Source organism: Lutjanus erythropterus, chromosome 10 (assembly GCF_056507025.1).
Source record: "Lutjanus erythropterus isolate fLutEry1 chromosome 10, fLutEry1.hap2, whole genome shotgun sequence".
In the NCBI taxonomy this organism is placed as follows: domain Eukaryota; kingdom Metazoa; phylum Chordata; class Actinopteri; order Lutjaniformes; family Lutjanidae; genus Lutjanus; species Lutjanus erythropterus.
In genome coordinates, this window is record NC_139326.1 from 14,273,083 (window position 1) to 14,295,320 (window position 22,238).

At 37.0% G+C, this 22,238-nt stretch overlaps 3 protein-coding genes across 3 annotated transcripts; all 3 read left to right on the top strand.

Annotated features, from left to right (window-relative positions):
• Positions 1-523: 523 nt before the first annotated feature.
• On the top strand, positions 524-2,796 carry LOC146320160 (zinc-binding protein A33-like). The gene has a single exon (XM_084729487.1). It carries the CDS (start codon positions 654-656, stop codon positions 2,079-2,081), a length of 1,428 nt encoding a protein of 475 aa, XP_084585613.1. The 5' UTR covers positions 524-653; the 3' UTR covers positions 2,082-2,796.
• A 5,544-nt stretch (positions 2,797-8,340) lies between these two features.
• Positions 8,341-10,580, top strand: LOC146320161 (nuclear factor 7, ovary-like). The gene has a single exon (XM_084728292.1). The coding sequence runs from the start codon at positions 8,423-8,425 to the stop codon at positions 9,848-9,850; it is 1,428 nt and encodes a 475-aa protein (XP_084584418.1). The 5' UTR covers positions 8,341-8,422; the 3' UTR covers positions 9,851-10,580.
• A 3,751-nt stretch (positions 10,581-14,331) lies between these two features.
• Positions 14,332-21,610, top strand: LOC146320162 (uncharacterized). Its single transcript, XM_084728293.1, has 10 exons — positions 14,332-14,722; positions 15,382-15,443; positions 15,662-15,742; positions 16,180-16,239; positions 16,345-16,434; positions 16,586-16,690; positions 17,966-19,835; positions 20,080-20,229; positions 20,533-20,691; positions 21,072-21,610. Exons 5-10 carry the CDS (start codon positions 16,357-16,359, stop codon positions 21,365-21,367), a joined length of 2,658 nt encoding a protein of 885 aa, XP_084584419.1. The 5' UTR covers positions 14,332-14,722; positions 15,382-15,443; positions 15,662-15,742; positions 16,180-16,239; positions 16,345-16,356; the 3' UTR covers positions 21,368-21,610.
• The last annotated feature ends 628 nt before the right edge of the window (positions 21,611-22,238 follow it).

Consider the following 22,238-nt stretch of genomic DNA (forward strand, 5'->3'; position numbering starts at 1 on the left):
AACTACATCCAGCCTCTTTGACTTGAGATGAATGGGAGAATTCAAGACAAGGAAATAAAAACTATTAAACCTAAATAAATATAAAAGCTTTCCTGTGTATGCATGTTAACTGAGTGCTCTGTATCAGTCCAACTGAATGAAATGAACACAGTGGTTCAGGTGTGTTAGTAAAACATGCCTCCTGTTACAGTGACAGAAAAATAAAAATGTTGTAAAACTGGTTTAATGTCAGTCTGTTGAAATGTTGAATCCTCATTTGATTAAAATACAAAAAAAAAGAAAAAAATCTAAATTCTTTATTTGGTGAAACTAAATGATCTTGCAAGTTACTTTGTTTTTGGCCAAAAAACAACTGTCAATATGGGAACTGTACTCGTATCAATCAAAATGAATTATTAGACTATAACAGACATCCTGACACCTCCATCTGCTGGTGACAAAATGACACAACAGCATTTCCTGCTGCTGGTAATTTAACAGATGACTCATGACAGAAAGTGAAAGTAGATTTTGACATTGTTGAACAGAGCCGCGACGCCATTACAGGGTGAGAGATCTCTGCTGAAAAACACATATTTAGAGTACACTGAGTGTAAAGGTGAAGAGACTTGAACTCGGTGAGTCCTGCTGCTGTAATTAACTTAAATGAGAAAATGGCTGAGAAAATCACTCTTGTTGAAAGTTTCCTGAGCTGCCATGTGTGTTCAGAGACTTTCAGAGATCCTGTGTCTCTGAGCTGCAGCCACAGCTTCTGTTCAAGCTGCCTGAAGAAATTTTGGGAACAAACTAAAAACAAAAACTGTCCCATTTGTAAAAGAAAATCCTCAAAGGAGTTTCCACCAGTTAACTTTGCACTGAAGGAACTGGCTGACTCATTTGCTGGGAGACAGAAATCTGGATCATCTGAGACAGAAAAAGGAGAGAAGAAGGTGGAGGTGGTGTGTAGTAAACATCAAGAAGAACCTAAACTGTTCTGTAAGGATGAAGACAGAGCTGTCTGTCCTCTCTGTGAGTCTTCTCTCCACCAGAGTCACAAGGTGGTTCCTATAGATCAAGCAGTCAGTGAGCTGAAGGAGCAGCTGAAATCTGACTTAAAGTCTCTACAGGACAAGAGGGACAAATACAAACGAGTGGAGAAAACATACAATGAAGCGATTCAACACTCCAAGAAGCAGGTGTTGTCCACAGAGAGACAGATCAGAGCAGAGTTCAACAAGCTGCACCAGTTCCTGAAAGAGGAAGAGGAGTCCAGACTGGCAGCTCTGTGGGAGGAAGAGGAGCAAAAATGGAAGACTATCAGCAGAGAGATGAAGAAGATTGAGGATCAGATCTCCTCTCTGTCAGACAGTATCTGTGCTGTTGAAGAAGAGCTGCAGAAACACAACGTGCCATTCCTCAGCAGTTATAAACCCACTCAGACCAGAGCCAGAGTCCAGAGCTCACTGTCAGATCCACAGCTGGTCTCAGGAGCACTGATAGATGTGGCCAAACATCTGGGCAACCTGTCCTTCAGAGTCTGGGACAAGATGAAGGACAAGGTCCACTTCACTCCTGTCATTCTGGACCCAAACACTGCAAACATCTGGCTCTATCTGTCTGATGATCTGACTAGTGTGAGATGTGGAGACACATTTCAGCAGCTTCCTGACAATCCAGAGAGATTCACTAAGTACACCATGATTCTGGGTTCTGAGGGCTTCAGCTCAGGGAAACACAGCTGGGAGGTGGAGGTGGGAGATCATCCTGAGTGGAATGTAGGTTTTGCTAAAGAGTCAGCTGACAGGAAGGGGAAGATATTTGCCTCACCAGAATATGGAGTCTGGTGTTTAAAGTATGACAGTGGAAAATACACTAGTGGTCTTGGTAAGACTGTCAAAGTGAAAAAGGGTCTCCAGAGGATCAGAGTCCAGCTGCACTATGACAGGGGGGAGGTGTCCTTCTATGACCCTGAAGACATGGCTCACATCTACACTCACAGAGACACTTTCACTGACAAACTCTTCCCATATTTCAGTGTTGGAGAAGCTGGTGATGCTAAAACTGCTGATATCAAAATCTGTCACACTGATATTTCTCTGTGATGTTCTGAAATCAAAGTTAATTGTTCCAACTTTCAATCATAGTTATTTGAGGATTATTTGAGTCTGAACTCATTCTCACACTTTACACCTAAGCCAGAGATCACATAAAAAAAATAGAGTACATTCTTAACCATATTAATAATACTGCATATCTCCAAAATACTGAAACTACGTCATATCATTACACATTTGAATCATGGCAGATTTTTTATTTGTTACATTTTGGGATCATCTGTTTTAATTTTAGTTTTGTTTTTAGAGTCTCAGTAGTTCAATTTCTCAAAAATATTCTGGATCTAATTTTTTTTGTTGTTGTTTTTGTTTTGTTCTTCACCAGAATTGATTTGTTGTCTAGAATTATCTGAAATGGATTATGCAAAATGTTTTCATGCTAATTGTTGTAAAAACATGTACAGATAAATCAGTGTTTTAGTCTGAAATTTATTTTATAAGATCTTGAGTCATGAGATATTTAGTTATGTCATGTTTAACCAAAATATATTAAAAGTGGTAACTTCTGCTTTTGATGATTACCTTTTTTTTTTACATGTTACATGTTGCTTTCTTGGCTTTAAAAATATTTTTAGAGTTCAAGTTGTTCTACAGGAAAATGTGGCAACAAAATGCTGAAACAATATCACATCATCAGGAGACAAACTTTACAAAAAAAAAAAGCTGTTAAGTATCATCTTGTTTTTGGTCAAACAACATTGTGTAGTAATAAACAGTCACGGTATCAAATGATTTGATTGTTTCACTTTTGGGCAGATTTTGTCAACTGTTTGTGTTTTTGATATTTTTGATTGTGTTGATGAATTATTTCTGTTTTTTGATCTGTTGTTTTATTCTTTGGTAAAAGATGTTTTAATGGAGTTTTATTTAATTTATTCTTTAATTCTTATTAGGCTTCTTCTTCTGACATCTGACTGTCATTGAAAGGTATCCTGCTGTCATATTTACAAAATGTTTATTAATGTGTGTTGTGTTGATAAATGAATGATTGTCATAAATCAAATCAAATGTGACGTTTTTATTGTGTACATGGTCAGTAGCATAAACAATAAACGACAATGGACAGTTTGTGATTGACATAAAGGAAATAGTACCATTTAGTGTCAGGTTTTTTTTTTTAAATCAATTATACCAGGATGCTATTTCACATGATGTGTTATTAGATCACAGCAGTTTTTATTCATAATTTTTATGTTTCCAGTTTCTTTCCATGCATCTTTGACTTTAAAAAAGGACATACAATTTGCAATTAATGTAAACTGTAAAAACACGATACAATCAGCTTTTACAAAATGCAATATTTAATGTTCACCCATTAACGGTCAAATCTCCATTTTTATTTTCTAAACCACAAATTCCTTCCTGAAACTCTCACAACTTCAACATTTATGGAGCCCAAACCAATTTTCTTTTGCAACTTTTTCAAATTAATTTAATTGTGTATAAAGAAACCTGAATCAACCTCATACCACCCTGATGAAGGCTAAATAACCCTGTGAGTTTGTGTGTGTGGTTGAACTTTACTGTCCTACAACTTCACTGCACAGCTGATAAACTGCACTTAAACTCTAAAACTAATGAAGAATATGAACAATTTCAACAATCTCATTAAGAAATATGTTTTTGTATTTTGTATTTCTTAAATAAGCAGAACCTTTGCAGTTGTTGATGAACAATATAATTTGACGTTGTGACAGTTTGTTGATACTCAGTCTGTTACAGTCAGTCTCATTGAAGAGAGGGAGAACTGAGGGTTGTACAGACACAGATGTAGTGATGGATGTCTAAAAAATTATTTGTTTTGAGGGAGAATTAAGATTTTCACTGCAGATTTGACTCCTTAAACAAACACTGTGTAATGCTAACAGTGTATGAAGAGTGGAGAAACGGATAATCATTTCCACAATGAGAACATTGTTTAATAAATAGTTTCACTGTTACATTTTCTTATTATTTTCAAAGCTTTAATGCAGTTTTTAAGAACAACATGCTCATATATACATAATGTCATTAACATTATTGAATGTATGGTGTGTGTACAGAATGTGATCTCATGGTCACAGTTTTCTTCCTGCAAACGTCACAAGATGGAGACAAAGTTCATGTTTTGTTCACAGCCTGCTCATTTTTCTGATGTCGAGAGAATCTAGGAAACTCATCACTGCTGTGATTCCTCATGTGTTGCTTCATCAGGCATCAGTTTCATCAAATCATCTCAGAAATCATCTCAGAAATGATTCAGACTGAATTATAGCTCAAATATGAAACTTTTCATTTCTTAAAAGACAGACATTTATTACGTGCTGCTGCATAGTCAAATGCTACTCAGAAAAATCTGGAGGCAGCACTACTGCATACAATACTATTTGTGTTTATTTTATTCACATTGGTTAAGGTTTTTTTTCTTATAGTCTAAAGCTTTCCAATGTTTTTTCATTCTTTATTTGTATTTAATTTTTCTACTTATGTGCTTTATGATCTTTCCTGCCTCTCTGGTCTTTTTTCTGTGCTGCTGTACGACTTAATTTTCCCCCAGGATCAATAAAGTTTTGTCTTATCTTCAATTTGACTGTGACATGAACCTGTAGAAATGTGCTGAACACACAGGAGGTGATCCATCATGAACATTTCACTCTTTTTGTCAAAGTCAAGTCAAAACTTACATTTAAGTGTGTAAAAGTGACTTGATGTCAGTCAGTGTTTTCAGGCAAACAAGCAGGTCACCTTTGATATTTAGCTGAGATTTGAGGATCAGTGAGAGAAAAAGAGAAGGTGGAGACATGATAATCACTTCAATATGAGATAACAGAGTACATTTCTCACAGTTTCTCTTGCACTTGGTTATAAACATGAAAAGTGACGGAAATAGTTTATACTGAAAGAATAAAAGATAGCTGAGGGTGAAGATCACCTCCATATATACCTGATCAATCACTGTGTTACTGGTGATTTAATTCTGGCCTCGAACATTGATGAAAATCATAGATAGAACCAAAGGTCAGGTGAGATTCACTTAAACTTTGTCAAAGTCAAAATACAGCAGCTCCCTCTAAAAGTTTAAAGGGTCCATGCAAAGATTGTTTAATTACATATTTCTTATACAGCTTGATGTGACTCTGGATGCAATGAGACATCTAGGCACTTAATTCAATCATTTATATATACATATATATATATATGTATATATATATATATATATATATATATATATATATATATATATATATATATATATATATATATATATTTACATATTTCTTTAAAATTATTTGAAAATGAATTAGTGCTCAAACGCTAATTTATTACCAAAATAAATGAATACATCTGAATCACTTGGAGCACAACTATGTTTCTTTAGGAAACAGAAACAAGGTCGTTGCTAAATAAATCTATTGCCCCTCTCCATTTTAGTGTTGGTAGATGGAAAATAATAAATCTTTAAATACAAAGGTTGGGATTATTATAGAGAGCAGTGTTGAATCTATTAGATGGTTCATTATTAAAGTCCATTATCATGTAAACACACATATTACATATATACAATATGCACAAATACAGCAAAGAAATTTGGGTTAATGTCCTCAATTTGTTTCCACTGTTCTTAAAAGATACTATGGAACATGAAGATGTTGCATAAACTCTCTTCATTGCTCATTTACTTTTGTCATTATTTTTTAACAGTAAACTGTTATAAATAACCAAACGTTTCAAAAACAATACAGTTGGTTGGTTCAGCTCTGATAGAAACATGGTGTCATGGTATTTGTTCACTGACGTCACTGGTTTGGGGCAGCTGTTGGCTGGTTGTTGGAGGATGTTGATTTGCTGGTTTATGTTGTGAAAGAGTAATAAAAAATATATGAATATAACTCAAATATCATGATCACTTTCCAGAAAAAGAAAACACAAGTTTGCATCATGTCAGGTCTCATTTCACCACAGATACAAAGACACTCTCATCGTCTTTGTGCATTGATGGAAACATTTATGCACCTGAATTACTAAAGTACACAAAATTGTTCAGGTGTTCATTTGTCTTAGTAATCATTGATTTAATTGATTAACTAATCAGCTCAGTGCGTGAACACGCAGCTCTTTTATCTCCACAAGGGGGAAACAAAACCTGCACTTTCTCTACTTTATATTTGTTTGAGTGTAGGTTTTACAGGTCTGAGTGTGGTCCCTGGTGAGGAGATGCTAGATCATAACTGAGTATCCATATGACCATGCAGCTCTCTACACACATCAGACTGATCAATCATGACTCAGTAATCTGCTTATTGATAAAGGACACGTTTTAATTACCAATTAACATCTAATTCATTTCACACTGTAGAGACAATTCTTGTTCTTTTCTTTCTGCTCTATTGTGATCTGATTGAAAACAAGATGCTCCTAACCAGGCTGACAAGTTAGAATGCTTCCTCAATAGATCATATTTACCCAGTAATAATAGAAATAGTTAAAAAAAAAATAACATAATATCTTGTTCCAGCATTACAGCATCAGTGCAGCATCATAACAAAAGATTATGATTAGGTAACTCTGGAGTAATTATGGGTTATAGGTTTTGGGCTGTAATCAGCTTCACCTTTGCTATGACATACTTCATTGTGATTTCAAGTCTTGTTTTTCTCCATTAAAGTTGGTAGAATTTTCTGTGTAGAGTCACATAAATCAGTTGTAGTAACTGTTGTGAAGATCAAGAATTTGAAAAATGTTCTTATGTGTCTTTTTCACTTTATTTCTGTCAAAATTAGAAGAGTCAGAAATCAAATCTAAAAGACGGCTAAACTTAACTCAAGTCGCTAAAACTTCAGTGCATGAATATGAATCAATAAATGTCATTTCAACAATGAGAAAAAGGATCATTTACAACAATCTCACTTTTATACTTATATATATGTATTTCTTAAAAAATGAACAGAGACATTACAGTTCTTGATCATCAGTGTTATTTGAAGTTGCAACAGTTTCTTATAGACAGACAGAAATGTAGTGATGACAGTTATTTGTTCTTATGGAGAATAAAGATTTTCACTAAAGATTTGGTTCATTAAATGAGTTGAGTCAGTCAGCAGGACTGTATGATGCTAACACAGTGTGTGAAGGGTGGAGAAATGATCAACATTTCCAAGAAGACAACAGTGTTTAGAATCAGAGTCACAATCAGAAATGGTTTCACTATTACATTTAATTTTTATTTTGTTTTGACAACATGTTCACCTCTGCATAAAGTCATCAACATCATTGAATTTAAAGTCTCCTTACAGGATGTGATCACATTTTTCTTGTCATAAACATCACAAGATAGAGACACAGTTCACATTTTTTATTTCCAGTTTTTGTCACTTATTTTCATGTGTATGATTGTTTGCTGCACAGGCTGATCAATCGTACCACCTCTTAGAAGTTTATGATTCTAATTTATTTTATTTTTTTGTAACCCTTTCATTTTAATCTTCTCTGTTTTTCTCATTCTTTCCTTTTTTGATGGTGTTGGAAAGAATGAATGAATTTATGGATGAATGCTTTTTACCAGAATTATATTCTTTATGTCATGATTGTTATTTGTACATTTACTGCAACACAAAGTTTGAAAAACTCCCTAGTCATGAAAAATGTTGTGTCATATTGTTTGAAAACATTTACCCTGTAAGTTGCAGCTACATTAATCCACTTTGACTTGAGATGAATGAGAGAGTTCAAGACAAGGAAATAAAATGAAAACTAAATAAAGATAACATATAAAAGCTTTCCTGTGTATGCATGTTAACTGAGTGCTTTGTATCAGTCCAACTGAATGAAATGAACACAATAGTTCAGGTGTGTTAGTAAAACATGCCTCCTGTTACAGTGACAGAAAAATAAAAATGTTGTAAAACTGGTTTAATGTCAGTCTGTCTGGAGAAATGTTTAATCTTCATTAGATTAAAATACTACAATCCTCGATTTTGTAACCATTTCTATTCTTTTGAAGGAAGCTGTAATTTTTACAGTTTTTACAAGTTACTTTGTTTTTGTCCAGAAAACTACTGCCAATATGGCAACTGTATTGATCTCAATCAAAATGAAGTATTAAACTGTAACAGACATCCTAACACCTCCATCTGCTGGTCACAAAATGACACAACAGCATTTCCTGCTGTTAATAATTTAACAGATGACTCATGAAAGAAAGTGAAAGTAGATTTTGACATTGTTGAACAGAGCCGCGACGCCATTACAGGGTGTGAGATCTCTGCTGAAAAACACATGTTTGGAGTACACTGAGGTGAAGAGACTGTAACTCGGTGAGTCCTGCTGCTGTGAATAACTTAAATGACAAAATGGCTGAGAAAATTGCTCTTTTTGAAAGTTTCCTGAGCTGCCATGTGTGTTCAGAGACTTTCAGAGATCCTGTGTCTCTGAGCTGCAACCACAGATTCTGTTCAGACTGCCTGAAAAAAATCTGGGAACAAACTAAAAACAAAAACTGTCCCATTTGTAAAAGAATATCTTCAAAGGATGATCTAGAAGTGGATTTTGCACTGAAGGAACTGGCTGACTCATTTGCTGGGAGACAGAAATCTGGATCATCTGAGACAGAAAAAGGAGAGAAGAAGGTGGAGGTGGTGTGTAGTAAACATCAAGAAGAGCCTACATTTTTCTGTGAGGATGAAGACAGAGCTGTCTGTCCTCTCTGTGAGTTTTCTCTCCACCAGAGTCACAAGGTGGTTCCTATAGATCAAGCAGTCAGTGAGCTGAAGGAGCAGCTGAAATCTGACTTAAAGTCTCTACAGGACAAGAGGGACAAATACAAACAAGTGGAGAAAACATACAATAAGGTGATTCAACTCTCCAAGAAGCAGGTGTTGTCCACAGAGAGACAGATCAGAGCAGAGTTCAACAAGCTGCACCAGTTCCTGAAAGAGGAAGAGGAGTCCAGACTGGCAGCTCTGAGGGAGGAAGAGGAGCAGAAGGGGAAGACTATCAGCAGAGAGATGAAGATGATTCAGGATCAGATCTCCTCTCTGTCAGACAGTATCTGTGCTGTTGAAGAAGAGCTGCAGAAACACAACGTGTCATTCCTCAGCAGTTATAAACCCACTCAGACCAGAGCCAGAGTCCAGAGCTCACTGTCAGATCCACAGCTGGTCTCAGGAGCACTGATAGATGTGGCCAAACATCTGGGCAACCTGTCCTTCAGAGTCTGGGACAAGATGAAGGACAAGGTCCACTTCACTCCTGTCATTCTGGACCCAAACACTGCAAACAGGTGGCTCTATCTGTCTGATGATCTGACTAGTGTGAGATGTGGAGACACAAGTCAGCAGCTTCCTGACAATCCAGAGAGAAACGCTAAGTATTCCACTGTTCATGGCTCTGAGGGCTTCAGCTCAGGGAAACACAGCTGGGAGGTGGAGGTGGGAGACTGTTCATGCTGGAACGTGGGTTTGATTAAAGAGTCAGTTGACAGGAAGGGAGTGAGATATCCCTCACCAAAATATGGAATCTGGTGTTTGATGCATCACAGTGGAAAATACAATAATGGTCTTGGTAAGACTGTCAGTGTGAAGAAGAGTCTCCAGAGGATCAGAGTCCAGCTGGACTATGACAGGGGGGAGGTGTCCTTCTACGACCCTGAAGACATGACTCACATCTACACTCACAGAGACACTTTCACTGAGAAACTCTTCCCATTTGTCTATATTGGACCAGCTGGTGATGCTAAAACTGTTGATATCAAAATCTGTCACTCTGATATTTCTCTGTGATGTTCAGGAATCAAAGTTAATTGTTCAGACTTTCTATCATAATCATTTGAGGTTTATTTGACTCTGAATTCATCTTCACTCTTTACACCCAAACCAACATTCTGGATCTACTTGGCTTTTATTGTAAATTAAAAAAGTTAATAGTCATATTTGAAAGATGATAATATATTTATTCTGACAGCAATGTCTGTCTAGATCACATTAGAAAATATATGGTAAATTAATTTTAAACATACAGTATATCTCCAAAATACTGAAACTATATGATACTATTTGTTTATTGAACATCTGTTGAACTGTTTTATACTGGTAAGGATCATGGCAGATTTTTTTTATTTTTATTTTTTACACTTTTCAGAGTCTCAGAGGACCAAACTCTGGATCTTATTGATTTTATTAGTTATTGTTTTGTTCTTCAGCAGAATTGATTTGTTGTCTATAACTGCCTGAAATTAATTATACAAAAGGCTTTCAAGCAAAATACTGTAAAGACATGTACAGAAAAAAAAAAATCTAAAATTCATTTCAGATCTTGAGTCATGAGGTATTTAGTTATGTTTTGTTTATTAAAGGCTGTAACTTCTGCTTTTTTAACCACAGATGTTGCCTTCTTGGCTTTTAAAAAGTATTTCAGAGTGCACATTGTGTCATAAGAAATGTGGCAGCAAAATGATGAAACTGTATCACATCATCAGGAGACGAACTTTACAAATTAAAGGTGTTAAGGATTTGATTGTTTCACTTTTGTGCTGATTTTGTCATCAGTTTTAGTTTTTAATATTGTTTTCTTTTTTCTGATGAATTATTTCAGTTTTGGATCTGTTGCTTTATTAATTGGAAAAGTATGCTTTAATTTTATTTTAATCTAATTTTAATTGATTCTTTAATTCATTCATTGCTTCTTCATATGACAAATGACTGTCTTAACACAAGTAAAGTCTTTGCAGTTTTTGATCAACAGTGTAACTTGAAGTTGTAACAGTCTGCTGACATTCAAATGTTACAGTCAGCCTCATTGAAGCGAGGAAGTACTGAGGGTTGTACAGCCAGAGATGTAGTCATGTCTTTTATAATTATTTATTTGTAAAGAGATTTAAGATTTTCACAAAAAAAACTGATTCCTTAAACAAACACTGTATAATGCTGACACAGTGTATGAAGGGAGGAGAAATGGATAAATATTTTCAGTAGGACAAGATTATTTAATAAATAGTTCCACTATTACATTTTCTTATTATTTTGTTAGCTTTGATGCAGTTTGTAAGAACAACATGTTCATAATGTCATCAACATTATTGAATGTACGGTGTGTAAACAGAATGTGATCTCATGGTCACAGTTTTCTTCCTGCAAACGATACAAGATGGAGACAAAGTTCATGTTTTCTTCACAGCCTGCTCATTTTTAAACACTCAATATTTCTACTTTCTGTCACTTATTTACATGAATATGATTGTTTGATGCAAAGGTTGGTCAATAGTATCACCCCTTTGCATTTTCTAATTTTTCTGATTTTTCTTTAAATGTCTTTTACTAAGTATTGTATGATGTCCAGAGAATCTAAGAAACTCATCACTGCTGTGGTTCCTCATGTGTTGCTTCATCAGGCATCAGTTTCATCAAATCATCTCACAAATGATTCAGACTGAATTATATCTCAGACATGAGTGGTCTTTTCAGTTTTTAAAGGGCCTTGAAAATCAGGAGGCAGCATTATTACATACACTACTATACATGTTCCATTTATTCATGCTGGTTCAGGTTTTATATACTCTAAAGCTTTCTAATGTCATTTTATTTTTAATTTGTACATACATTTTTATACCTATTTGCATTCTGTTTCAACCTGCCTCTCTGTACAACTGTATAACTTAATTTTCCCCCAGGATCAATAAAGTTTTGTCTTATCTTCAATTTGACTGTGACATGAACCTGTAGAAATGTGCTGAACACACAGGAGGTGATCCATCACAAACATTTCACTCTTTTTGTCAAAGTCATGTTAAAACTTACATTTAAGTGTGTAAAAGTGACTTGATGTCAGTCAGTGTTTTCAGGCAAACAAGCAGGTCACCTTTGATATTTAGCTGAGATTTGAGGATCAGTGAGAGAAAAAGAGAAGGTGGAGACATGATAATCACTTCAATATGAGATAACAGAGCTAACTGACTTTGGACAGTTTTTATTGCTTGTGCTTTACATTTGCTACAACATGTGATCTTGTAATTTCAGGTCTTGTGTTTCTCCTTTCACTGAGGGTTTGGTTCTTTACACATGTTGAGTCAGTCAACAGGTTTTCAAGAACAATACATATGCATATTGTCCTCAACATAACTGAATTATAGCTACAGTCTGTGATCTCATGGAAACGTTTTTCTTCCCATGAACATCACAAGATGGAGACATATTTTGTTCACAACCTGGTCATTTTTAATCTTGAACATTTCATTTCCACTCTGTCGCATTTAAACCTCCCAACTCTACAACATTAAAATGCCTCTTATATATCAATCGATCAATAAATTCAATAGTTTAAAAAATATATTTGATAAAACAGTTCTAAGAATGATCATACTGCTGCATAAGGAGTACTTGGAGTACATGGAGTGAAAAAAAATTAAGAGGAAAAGGACATTTTTCTTCTTTTGTGGGACTTTCACTCATAGTTTTATATCACTTATTTAATTTAAATAAATTATCTGAATTTTCTTCATGTGTGTTGACTGTAAAAAAAGGTAATTCTAGTCAAATAAAAGATTAGTTTAACACACTTAATTTTCCAGTGTTGTAGAGACGCAAGTCTAATTCTCACTCACTCCTAATGTTAAGACCCAAGCGGAAGTCCTGTGTTCGCTTCCATGGGGCGGAGCTGTAAGGTGGTTTTGTCTAAAAAGGAACCCCAGACCCGCGAAAGATCTCGCGAGAGTGATCATTTTAACCCAAACCATGATCTTTCCCTAATCATAACCAGGCAGTTTTTGCCCTTAAACCTACCTGTATCTTAGCCACAACATGGTCACTTTATAAAACGTAATTCGTTTGTGCAATATTCACAATGAATTGAATCACGAATCTCGCGAGATTTCGCTCATCTTGGGTTGCCTTCAAGGCATGACCCTGTGAGGTAAACAAACAGCCCCCTACTTCCCGTGATGTTCACAGGTATGGTACTAGTACGTAAAACATTTTTTACTGAAAATTAAATGTATTTTCTACCGACAAATAATTTTTTACCCAGTTCATTTCGGAGACGTTGTCAGCTGTAGGAATAAGTTCTACCAGCATACTAACAGCTAAAAGCTAATCAGTGTAGCTAGCTAAAGAACTAAAGAAATGGGACGCCCCACATTGCTAAGCTACATGTTGTCGATGTGCAGATAACTACAATGATTTAACTATAGCGTCCCATTACCTACTGTAACTAAATATGAGTGTAAAGTGATCTGGTGCAATTAGTAAGTTCGTATCCATTCATAAATGAGCATGCAAATGTACCACTTCGGATGCTGCTACTACTATAAACTAAAGAAAACATATTTTATCACTAACCCTAAACGCAATCTTCCAGTTGACTTGATCAAACTGCGAACATTTTACCAGAGAGGTCTCTGGTTTGACCAGCGATGTGACATTTTTTCTAGAAAAAGATTTTTACTGGTGATTCTTTCAAATGTGATTTTCTTGTGCTGTGAGGGATAGGTCACCCTAAAATGGAATTTCAGTCATTATATACTCACCCTCATGCCAATTGAAGGGTGGATTTATTTTTTTTTCGTCCTCAAAACACAGAAAAGGACTTTTCAGTGAAGAGGGAGACATACTGGGTCAATTTGTAGACTACAGATTGTTGATTTTATTTATTGACGGAGAAGGACTAGTCATTTGAAGAATTTTAAACCGGGTAATTTAAGTTTTTTGTACAAAAACACATGATTTTCCAAAGCAGATTACTTTCATATTTATGTATATAGAAATATGTTTGCAGTGGAATATGTTTCAAAATCAGACCCACTTCTGGTCTACTATCAAAATACACACACAGAGACAGATTATTTTGTTGGTTAAACACATACAGATACAAATAATGATATATCTGTGCACCTCTAATTGTGACCCTGATGACCGATTGTATATGTTGTTTGTTCTGCCAGGCTCTGCCTCCAGGAAGAAAAACTACTACAAGCAGCACACTCTGATGGTGTTGGACAATGATGGACAACCTGGCAGGAAATAAGAGCCACATCTCCTGTGAGGGCAGGGTGGGGCAGAATGGTTGGTCCACAACTTCGACTCAAGGACCCCTCTTCAACCCACTGCCCAATTCTCAGCATCTCAGCCTGGGCTTGTCTTCTGCCCAAAGACCCTCCTGTGACCTGCAGGCACCAAATCTGAGCTGTATGAGTGACATCAGCACCCTGTCATCCACTCATCACTCTGCCCTGGGCAAAGTATCTCACATGAGCAGTAATTCATCATCACTGTTTGCTAACACTGCCATCCCAAGTGTTTCCTTCTCTCAGCAGAGCCCTTACAATTTGTCAGCACTGTTAACGGCAAACCAAGGAAAAAATGTACCCCCACCATCTTTTCCCCAAACAAGCCAAGCTCCACAGCCTTGTCAGCCCCAACATCTACCGCTTCTCTCACCTCACAACCCTTACAAAGCATCACCTCAACCTCCATTAACCAATCAGACTGTACCAAATGGAGTTCAAGATCCACCCATTAGCCTGCCTTCATGTGGACAACGTGGAAGCACACCTCAAGCTTCTTTTGAAGGAGCGAATGTGGGGTTTGCTGGTGGTTCTGGTTACACTCGCAGCCATGCCTCTTCCACCTCTCAGGAGCAGTGTCAGTCATCGCACTGCAGGGGTAAGCTTTACAGATTTCACGTTCAGCAGGTGAATTCATATGTAGCACAGTTAGCGCAGAGACCCACCTTTTTTAGTGGTCTCAGTGAGTCTTTTTTTTTTTGGTCTGTACCAGGGCTCATTTGACACTTTTCACATCGGCTGAAATTAACTGCTCTAACTGAACAAACTGACCTTAGTTTGTTTTAACCAAACCAAACAGGTTAGGTGTGAAAGCACCCTAAATGCAATGTGAACCATTGTACAGTATGTTAAGCATGGTTTTAAGTGCTGATGTCAATGATCTCTTTCAAACATTTGTAATTTTTTAAGGAGACAAATAAACTTGCAAAAGTTTTTAGCACCAAAGACAAAATCATTTACTGTCACACAGAATTTGAACCAGGCTAATCAAAATCTTTATTTATATCAAATGGGTGGAATAAATATCAGAACCCCCCCCCCACAGGATAAAACAAAAGTTTAAACAAAAATTGAGAACAACTTTCATGAATGTATGATTCATTGCAGGGCTATTGAATGAGACTATTAGTTCACACAAGGTGAAACAAACAACTGTTAGCTTCACCTGTTAGAGAAACGTGAGTTGAAACTACAGTATTGTTGGATGTCGTATCCAGTTTCCCCTTACATTGCCTGCCTTACTTGTCTTTTCCTCAGCAGCTGTAAATGAGTCTGTCCCTGATGGAGCTGCTCATCCCAACAAAGAGCCATCACAACCGGTGAGGAAATTAACAGCACCAAAAATTATTACAGAAGAAAGTGTTGGTTGTCTACTGTTTTACATCTTCGCAAATAAAATAAAACCGTTGCAAATTTTTGGTGACGTCTAGTGGTTTGTTGCTACAGAGGTTGATGGAACACACTGTCAATCACAAGCCTTTCATGTGAGATCATTTTCTTTAGATTATACCTTGTTTTTCTTCTTATCTGCTTTCAGGCCAGCAATGACAGACAACGTTCTGTACTTTTACAGCAACGTGCACAACTACTTCAAAAACTGGCAGAGTTGGATTTCCTTGTAAGTGTGTTATGGTCATTTTTTACTTGAAGAAAGTCAGTAGTATTTCTGTAGATAGAAGTGCTGCTTTTACAGTCGTACATTCTTCTAACTAGAGACCAGTCGCGATGCCTGCAACACATTTTGACCCAATAGTACTCGGTAGTTATGGCTACATTATTACATGAGTAATCAGTACACATGGGTGAGCCCATTTCATCTTCGAACTTTCATTTTGATCTCAAGCACACACCTGTAAAGTGTTTTGGCTGCATCTCCAGGACCACCATGATGACACACATACACGATACACATACACAAACTCACAAGTTGAAACGGATACCAGCCATACTGTTGTGACTGGTCATTATAAGTTGTTTAAATCCCTGTTATAGAGTCTATCAGAGCTGATTCTACACAGTTACTTCACATTGACTTAACTTTGTCTCCCTATTAAGCTGGAATCAACACCTGCACAAGACAGCAGTGATGGGCAGTCTGCACACACAGCTGATCAGGTTAGTCAAGATTTTTAGATATTACAGTTTGATTTGCGATAAAGTACAACACTTAATATGTAAATACTTTCAAAAATATAATACTGTTTCTTTCTTCACTTTTAGTCTCCTCCATCAATGGATGTTTCTTCTCAATGTGAACAAATTAACACCAGTGATGCAAAGCAGGTTGAGCTGTCTGCGGAAAAGTCAACGGTAGCTCCAAATGATTAACTATGAATCAATGACCGCTCCTTTACTTTGTACATTTTTTGCTATTAATAAGTGTTAGCCAATGTTCAGCAGTGTGACTGTTAAATTTAGTTTCTTCTTCTTCTTCTTTTCTTTTTACTGTTTTGTTTTTCAGTCACAGTCACATCTTTCAGTGGATTGTTCATCACCAGTATCATATGATGAAGAAAGCGGGACCTGCGATACACCAGGGAATCCAATGTCAGCAGCAGAGTCAGTGGTAGGTGCCTGTTTTTGCTTGTTTATTTAATCCTTAAAAAATAGTACGTTACTTTTTGATATTAATATCGAGCAATTCATCAATTCACAGCAGTATGTAATACTGTCTGTCTGTTATTTTATATGTAATATACCAGGGCTTGGCCCACAGTCAGCTTCAGATATATTCCTTTAGTTATTATTGAGATGTTGTGTTTTTGCAGGCCACATTAGGTCAGTGGTTCCCAAACGTTTCTGGCAGGCCCCCCCTCAGAAGCAGAAAAAAAATCATGGCCCCCCACCCCTCATTTTTTAAATCAGTCATTAACAATAATTGGGGAAGCAACTGACAAAAAAGGATTCATGTTGAATTTTATTGAGATAAAGATTAACATAACAGCATCATTTTTACCGTTTACAATGAGTGAAACATACTTAGTTCCCTTAACTTGTTCTGTTCTTTTTATTCTTAACTCATACTGTACTTGACTGTTCCTTACTTATTTGTACCTTTTATTTGTCAATTTGTATGGTATCCTTATTTGTATATAATATTCTTATTTGTACATAATTTGTGTATTTAACTTTAACTCTTTATCCTTTTATGTTAGTCCCTTCAAACTTTCTATCTTCTTGTCCCACTGCGCTGCATCACCGAGTCAAATTCCTGTGTGCTTCGTACATTTGGTGAATGCAGAAATTCTGATTCTGCTTATGATCAGCAAACTCCTGTTTGTGTATTTTCCCTACATAAATCACATTCATTTAGCTTTGTTTGACTCTATATTTTTCCCCTGGTCACCTCCCACTGTATTGAAGATGCTAAGATATGAAATTCTCACTCTGTTTAAGAGTTACCTTCAAGTAGAATCAAGTGAAATGACCTAAAATAACTAAATACATTTGAATAAGTTTAATTTTTAGACTTTGAAGTCTGGTATTAGTGGAGCTAGATATGATATAGATCTTAGCAGAGCAACCACAACTTGTGAATGAATCTTGAGAGTACTCATATGTTTAGGGTCAGGATTAAAGAAAATACTCAGTTATAGTTGTTTATAGAACTGCTCTGTGACTGAATACAAACTTAACAAATGTCACTAAATTAAATATTTCCTTCAGTCAATAACGCTGCTTTGTTTTCCAGTAGTAGTGTCGAGTTGAGTCGAGCTGTACTATTCAAGATGAATTATATATCTTTTTAAAACTTGCTCTTTTCAAATTACATCTGGTGGGTTAGTATTTAGATGTTATTGTTTTGTTTAATAATATTAAATAGAATGTTTGTTTTTTTCAGAAGGAAGAAAATCCCTCAGCCAAGTCAGAGGATGAGAGTGATCCTGATTACTCTCCTAAAAGTGATGGTGACTGCTCTGATGTCCCATCTGACTCTGATTTGGGCTCTTCAGATGAATCCAGTCACAGCAGTCCTTCGACCCCCACAGACAAAAGACCATCTCCCCAAGGGAAAAAAAGGCCTAAATCAGGAAGTTCTTTGATTAAGGCCAAACGTGTCAGTCGTCCAAACGAGACACCTACAACCAATCAGAAGAAGTCTGCTGAAACTGTAGTTTTGCCATGTTCACCTTCTACAAAAAAACGTGTTTATGACAGGAGGAATTATTGCGTGTATTGCTCTAAGCCACAGTCCAAAATGGCACGGCATCTTATGACGGTCCACAGCGACAAAACAGAGGTTGCAGCTGCATTTCAGTATCCAAAAAATTCAAGAGAAAGACAAAAGATATGGAACAGACTAAGAAAAGAAGGAAACTTTGCTCATAATAAAGCTGTCTTGAAAGCAGGGAAGGGCCATCTTGCTGTTGGAAAAAGACCAAGGCACGCTGTAAAAGCCAAAGACTTTCTTCATTGCCTTCACTGTCGAGGTCTTTATTTGAAGAAAGCTTTGTACAGACACATGAGGCTGTGCCCGGAGAAAGGGAGGAATGGAAATGAATCGCAATTCGGAAGAAGGCGTATCGCATTGCGGTGTGTGCTTGAAACTTCAGAAGACCTTGGCATAACGGATGGTTTAAAAAGCGTTCTGTCCCAGATGACTTATGATGATGTGACAATGGCCGTCATGAATGACAAGGTTATCTTGCAGTTTGGTGAGCTCTTGTTTAATCAGCATGGATCTGATGAGATGAAGCACGATTATATAAGACAAAACCTTCGTCAGGTAGCAAGACTTGTACTAGAAGCTCAAAAGCTAACCCCTCTGAAGAAACTGGAGGACTTCTTTGTACCTTCGAACTTCCCACATGTGGTGGCTGCTGTGAACGTCCTGGCGGGCTACGATCCAGACAGCAAAACTTACAGCATTCCTTCGCTTGCCATCAAGCTTGGCTACCACCTACAGAAGACCTGCAGCATTGTTGAGGGTAATGCAGTCAAGTGTGGTGATGCAAGTTTGGCCGAGTCTGCGCGAAAGTTCCTCTCTGTGTACCAGAAAGAATGGAACAAGCTCATTTCTTCAGGTGCGTTAACAACACTCAGAGAAACAAAATTGAACACAGGCAAGAAGGTGCCATTTGCTCAAGATGTAAAGCGCCTCAACTTCCACATGGAGAATGTTCATCTTCTTGCAGAGAAAAAACTCAGAGAGAGTCCCTCTGCAGACAACTACGCAGCTCTGGCCAAGGTGATACTCGCTCGAACTATACTTTTCAACAGGAGAAGTGCCAGAGAGGTATCGTTGGTGCATCTAACAGCGTTTATGTCCCGGAAAAAGACAAATGTCGACACTGGCATGGACATATCGGTGTCAAATTTGGAGAGGACCATGTGTGCCTTTTTCACTAGAATTGACATACGAGGGAAGTGTGGAAGATTGGTCCCTATTTTACTAAAGCCATCATTCGTGTCTGCTATGGAGCTTTTTGTAAAGGTTCGCGAGACATGTGGAGTCCCCAGTAAGAATCGGTTCCTGTTTGGCCGACCAAATGCGCTGACTGCCTACAGTGCGTCAGAGTGCGTCCAGAAACATGTCCGAGAATGTGGAGTTCAAGACCCTGAAGCGCTGACATCGGCAAAGATCAGGAAGAAGTATGCAACAATGCTACAGGTGATGAACCTGGATGAAGATGAGGCTGTCCAAATTTTAGGCCCCAATTATCAACGTGACGGTGTCATACAGCTGGATGACATCGATATGGACTCTGATGGTAAGATTTTTTTTGCAGGTGAAGTGTAAATACCAGAGAGAGGTTTTACATGCTAAACCAATAACACAATCATTTTCAGTTTATAATGTAATAACTGGCCAATAATGTAATCGTTTTTCTGTTCTTCATGCTTTAAACTTGTCTGGGATGCTTCTCTGTGACTTTTCTGTGGAAATAAAAGTGTGTGTAGGTATATGGGATATGTAAAAGAAGAAAAGACTTTCTTTTTGTGTCTTCAATACAGAGAGATTACAACATGCTGCATCGTGGGATCACAGTGATCATCCCGGAGCACGCTGTGGACCAGCAGAGCTTTACCATGAACAAGCACATGGAGCAGCAACAGGCGCCAACCTGACTGTTCCTCCAACATCCCTCAACTCAGGCAAAAAAGGTAGGAATGGAGATCATTAAGTGTCACTGTATCCATTTCTTTTTATTTTTAATTGTGGTCCAATTTGGCAGAAATGTTCTTTAAACTGGCAATGAACAGCTATACAAACAAATGTTAGATAAATAATAACTGAAGCAATTTGAAAGACTAACCAAGAGGAGAAGGCTGGGTAAGGGATAAGGAAAACAGCAACAGAGTTTTACTTCTCAGGGGTGCAGAAACAACAGGAGATACTCTGCTGTAAATGTGTTTATGGGTTGATGGGATATGTAAAGACTTTTTCTCTTTTTGTCTTCAATACAGAGAGATTACAGCCTTCAAGAGGACAACAAGCTGCATCGTGGGATCACAGTGATCGTGGACCAGCAGAGTTTTATCATCAACAAGCACACGGAGCAACAACAGGCGCCAGCATGACTGCACCTCCGACATCAGTCAACTCGGGCAAAAAAAGCAGGAAAGGTGATTATTAATTAATCATTCTGTGAATTTCTCTTCTAAAGTGTGGGCCAGTTTGGGTGTGATTTTCTTTGATAATTAAAAAGCCTTCATAGCAGTGGCCAGTCATACAAACTTAAAAAACAATAACCATAGTCATTTGAAAGCTTTGAACTCAGAGTATCTGAGTATCTACTATCAGAGTGTGACAAAAAGAAAATATGGATGGTGAGGATAGATAGAATTTGGGTGTGTGGCCATGATGATAGTGAGATCTTTCTTAAACAAACATTCACTTAAACATTTAGAGACAAAAGAAGCTTTAACTATTTCAAAGACTGTTTAGTTTTCCAGATTTTCTTTTCTAATTGATGACGCAAGTTAACTCTTCTTTTACCCCACAGCCGCCCAAAATCAGGGTAAACGTAAATGGGAGGAAGCAGAGGTTCTTGCTGTGGAAAGACACTTGATGCGTTTAATTCATGAACACAAGGTGCCTCAGAAAAATGACTGTATTCAGTGTCTTGAGGCAGAGCCAGAAGCACTGAAGAGCCGTTCTTGGAAAGGTGTGAAGGACTACATCAGAAATAGGATCACTGCCTTAAAAAGACAAAGCAAAACTTCCCAACCTACGTCCACAAACAATAACTGGACTGGACAAGAGGAACAACAGGATTTTCAGTTCTTTTGGACAGAATGAGAGTGAAGAGGCAAACAGGAAATGGAGATGGACAGAACATGGGTTGCTGGCTGGAATTGAACCAGCAACATTACGGTGTTGTGGTATGTCCATTTGTCAACCAAGGCACTGCAAATCACAGCAGGGTACTGGATATTTTCAACAGTTTTAGATGTTGTGTGACACTTGATCCTGTCTGTTTTGTTTTGTTGCCTTTGTGAAGCATTTTGAAAAGTGCTCTATAAATAAAGATTATTATTATTATTATTATTATTTGTATAGTAAATCTTTCACTGTTTCATCATCAGCTCACATATATTGTATTGAACAGATTTAGCTGATGGCTAATTATGTTTTTGAAGCTGTAAGTTGACTTCTGTGACCAAGTTATCTGATATACTGTGTTTTGTTTGCCTTTTTTATAGGCTGAAATAAGAGATTTTGGCACTCTAACATCTATGCAGTGTATCACTTTATTTTGACATTTTGGTCAGTCAGACCCTCAACAAAGCATACATGAAACACAGGCAGGTAAAATTAAACATAGACAGATATATGTACATGCAGCATTGGCCTTTGGATTATCCAGTAATGCCACCATATTGGACTGGGCAAGACTGGCCTGTGAACACGTACAAATAAACAAGGGAGCTGTGTTTTTTCTGGACACTATAATGTATACATTTCTCACCGATCTCACCATTTTTATACTCAAGAGTTCCTGATTTGTGGAGTAAGATTTTTTTTTTTAACATTACTCCAGGTACAACATAAATCCCTGACTAGAACAGGAGTCACCGAAATCTCAAAATGCTGTTACAGATTTTAACAAATTTGTGAACAAAATTTGAGAGAAACAAGTATTAGATGTTTTACTTGCACTCATGAAAAA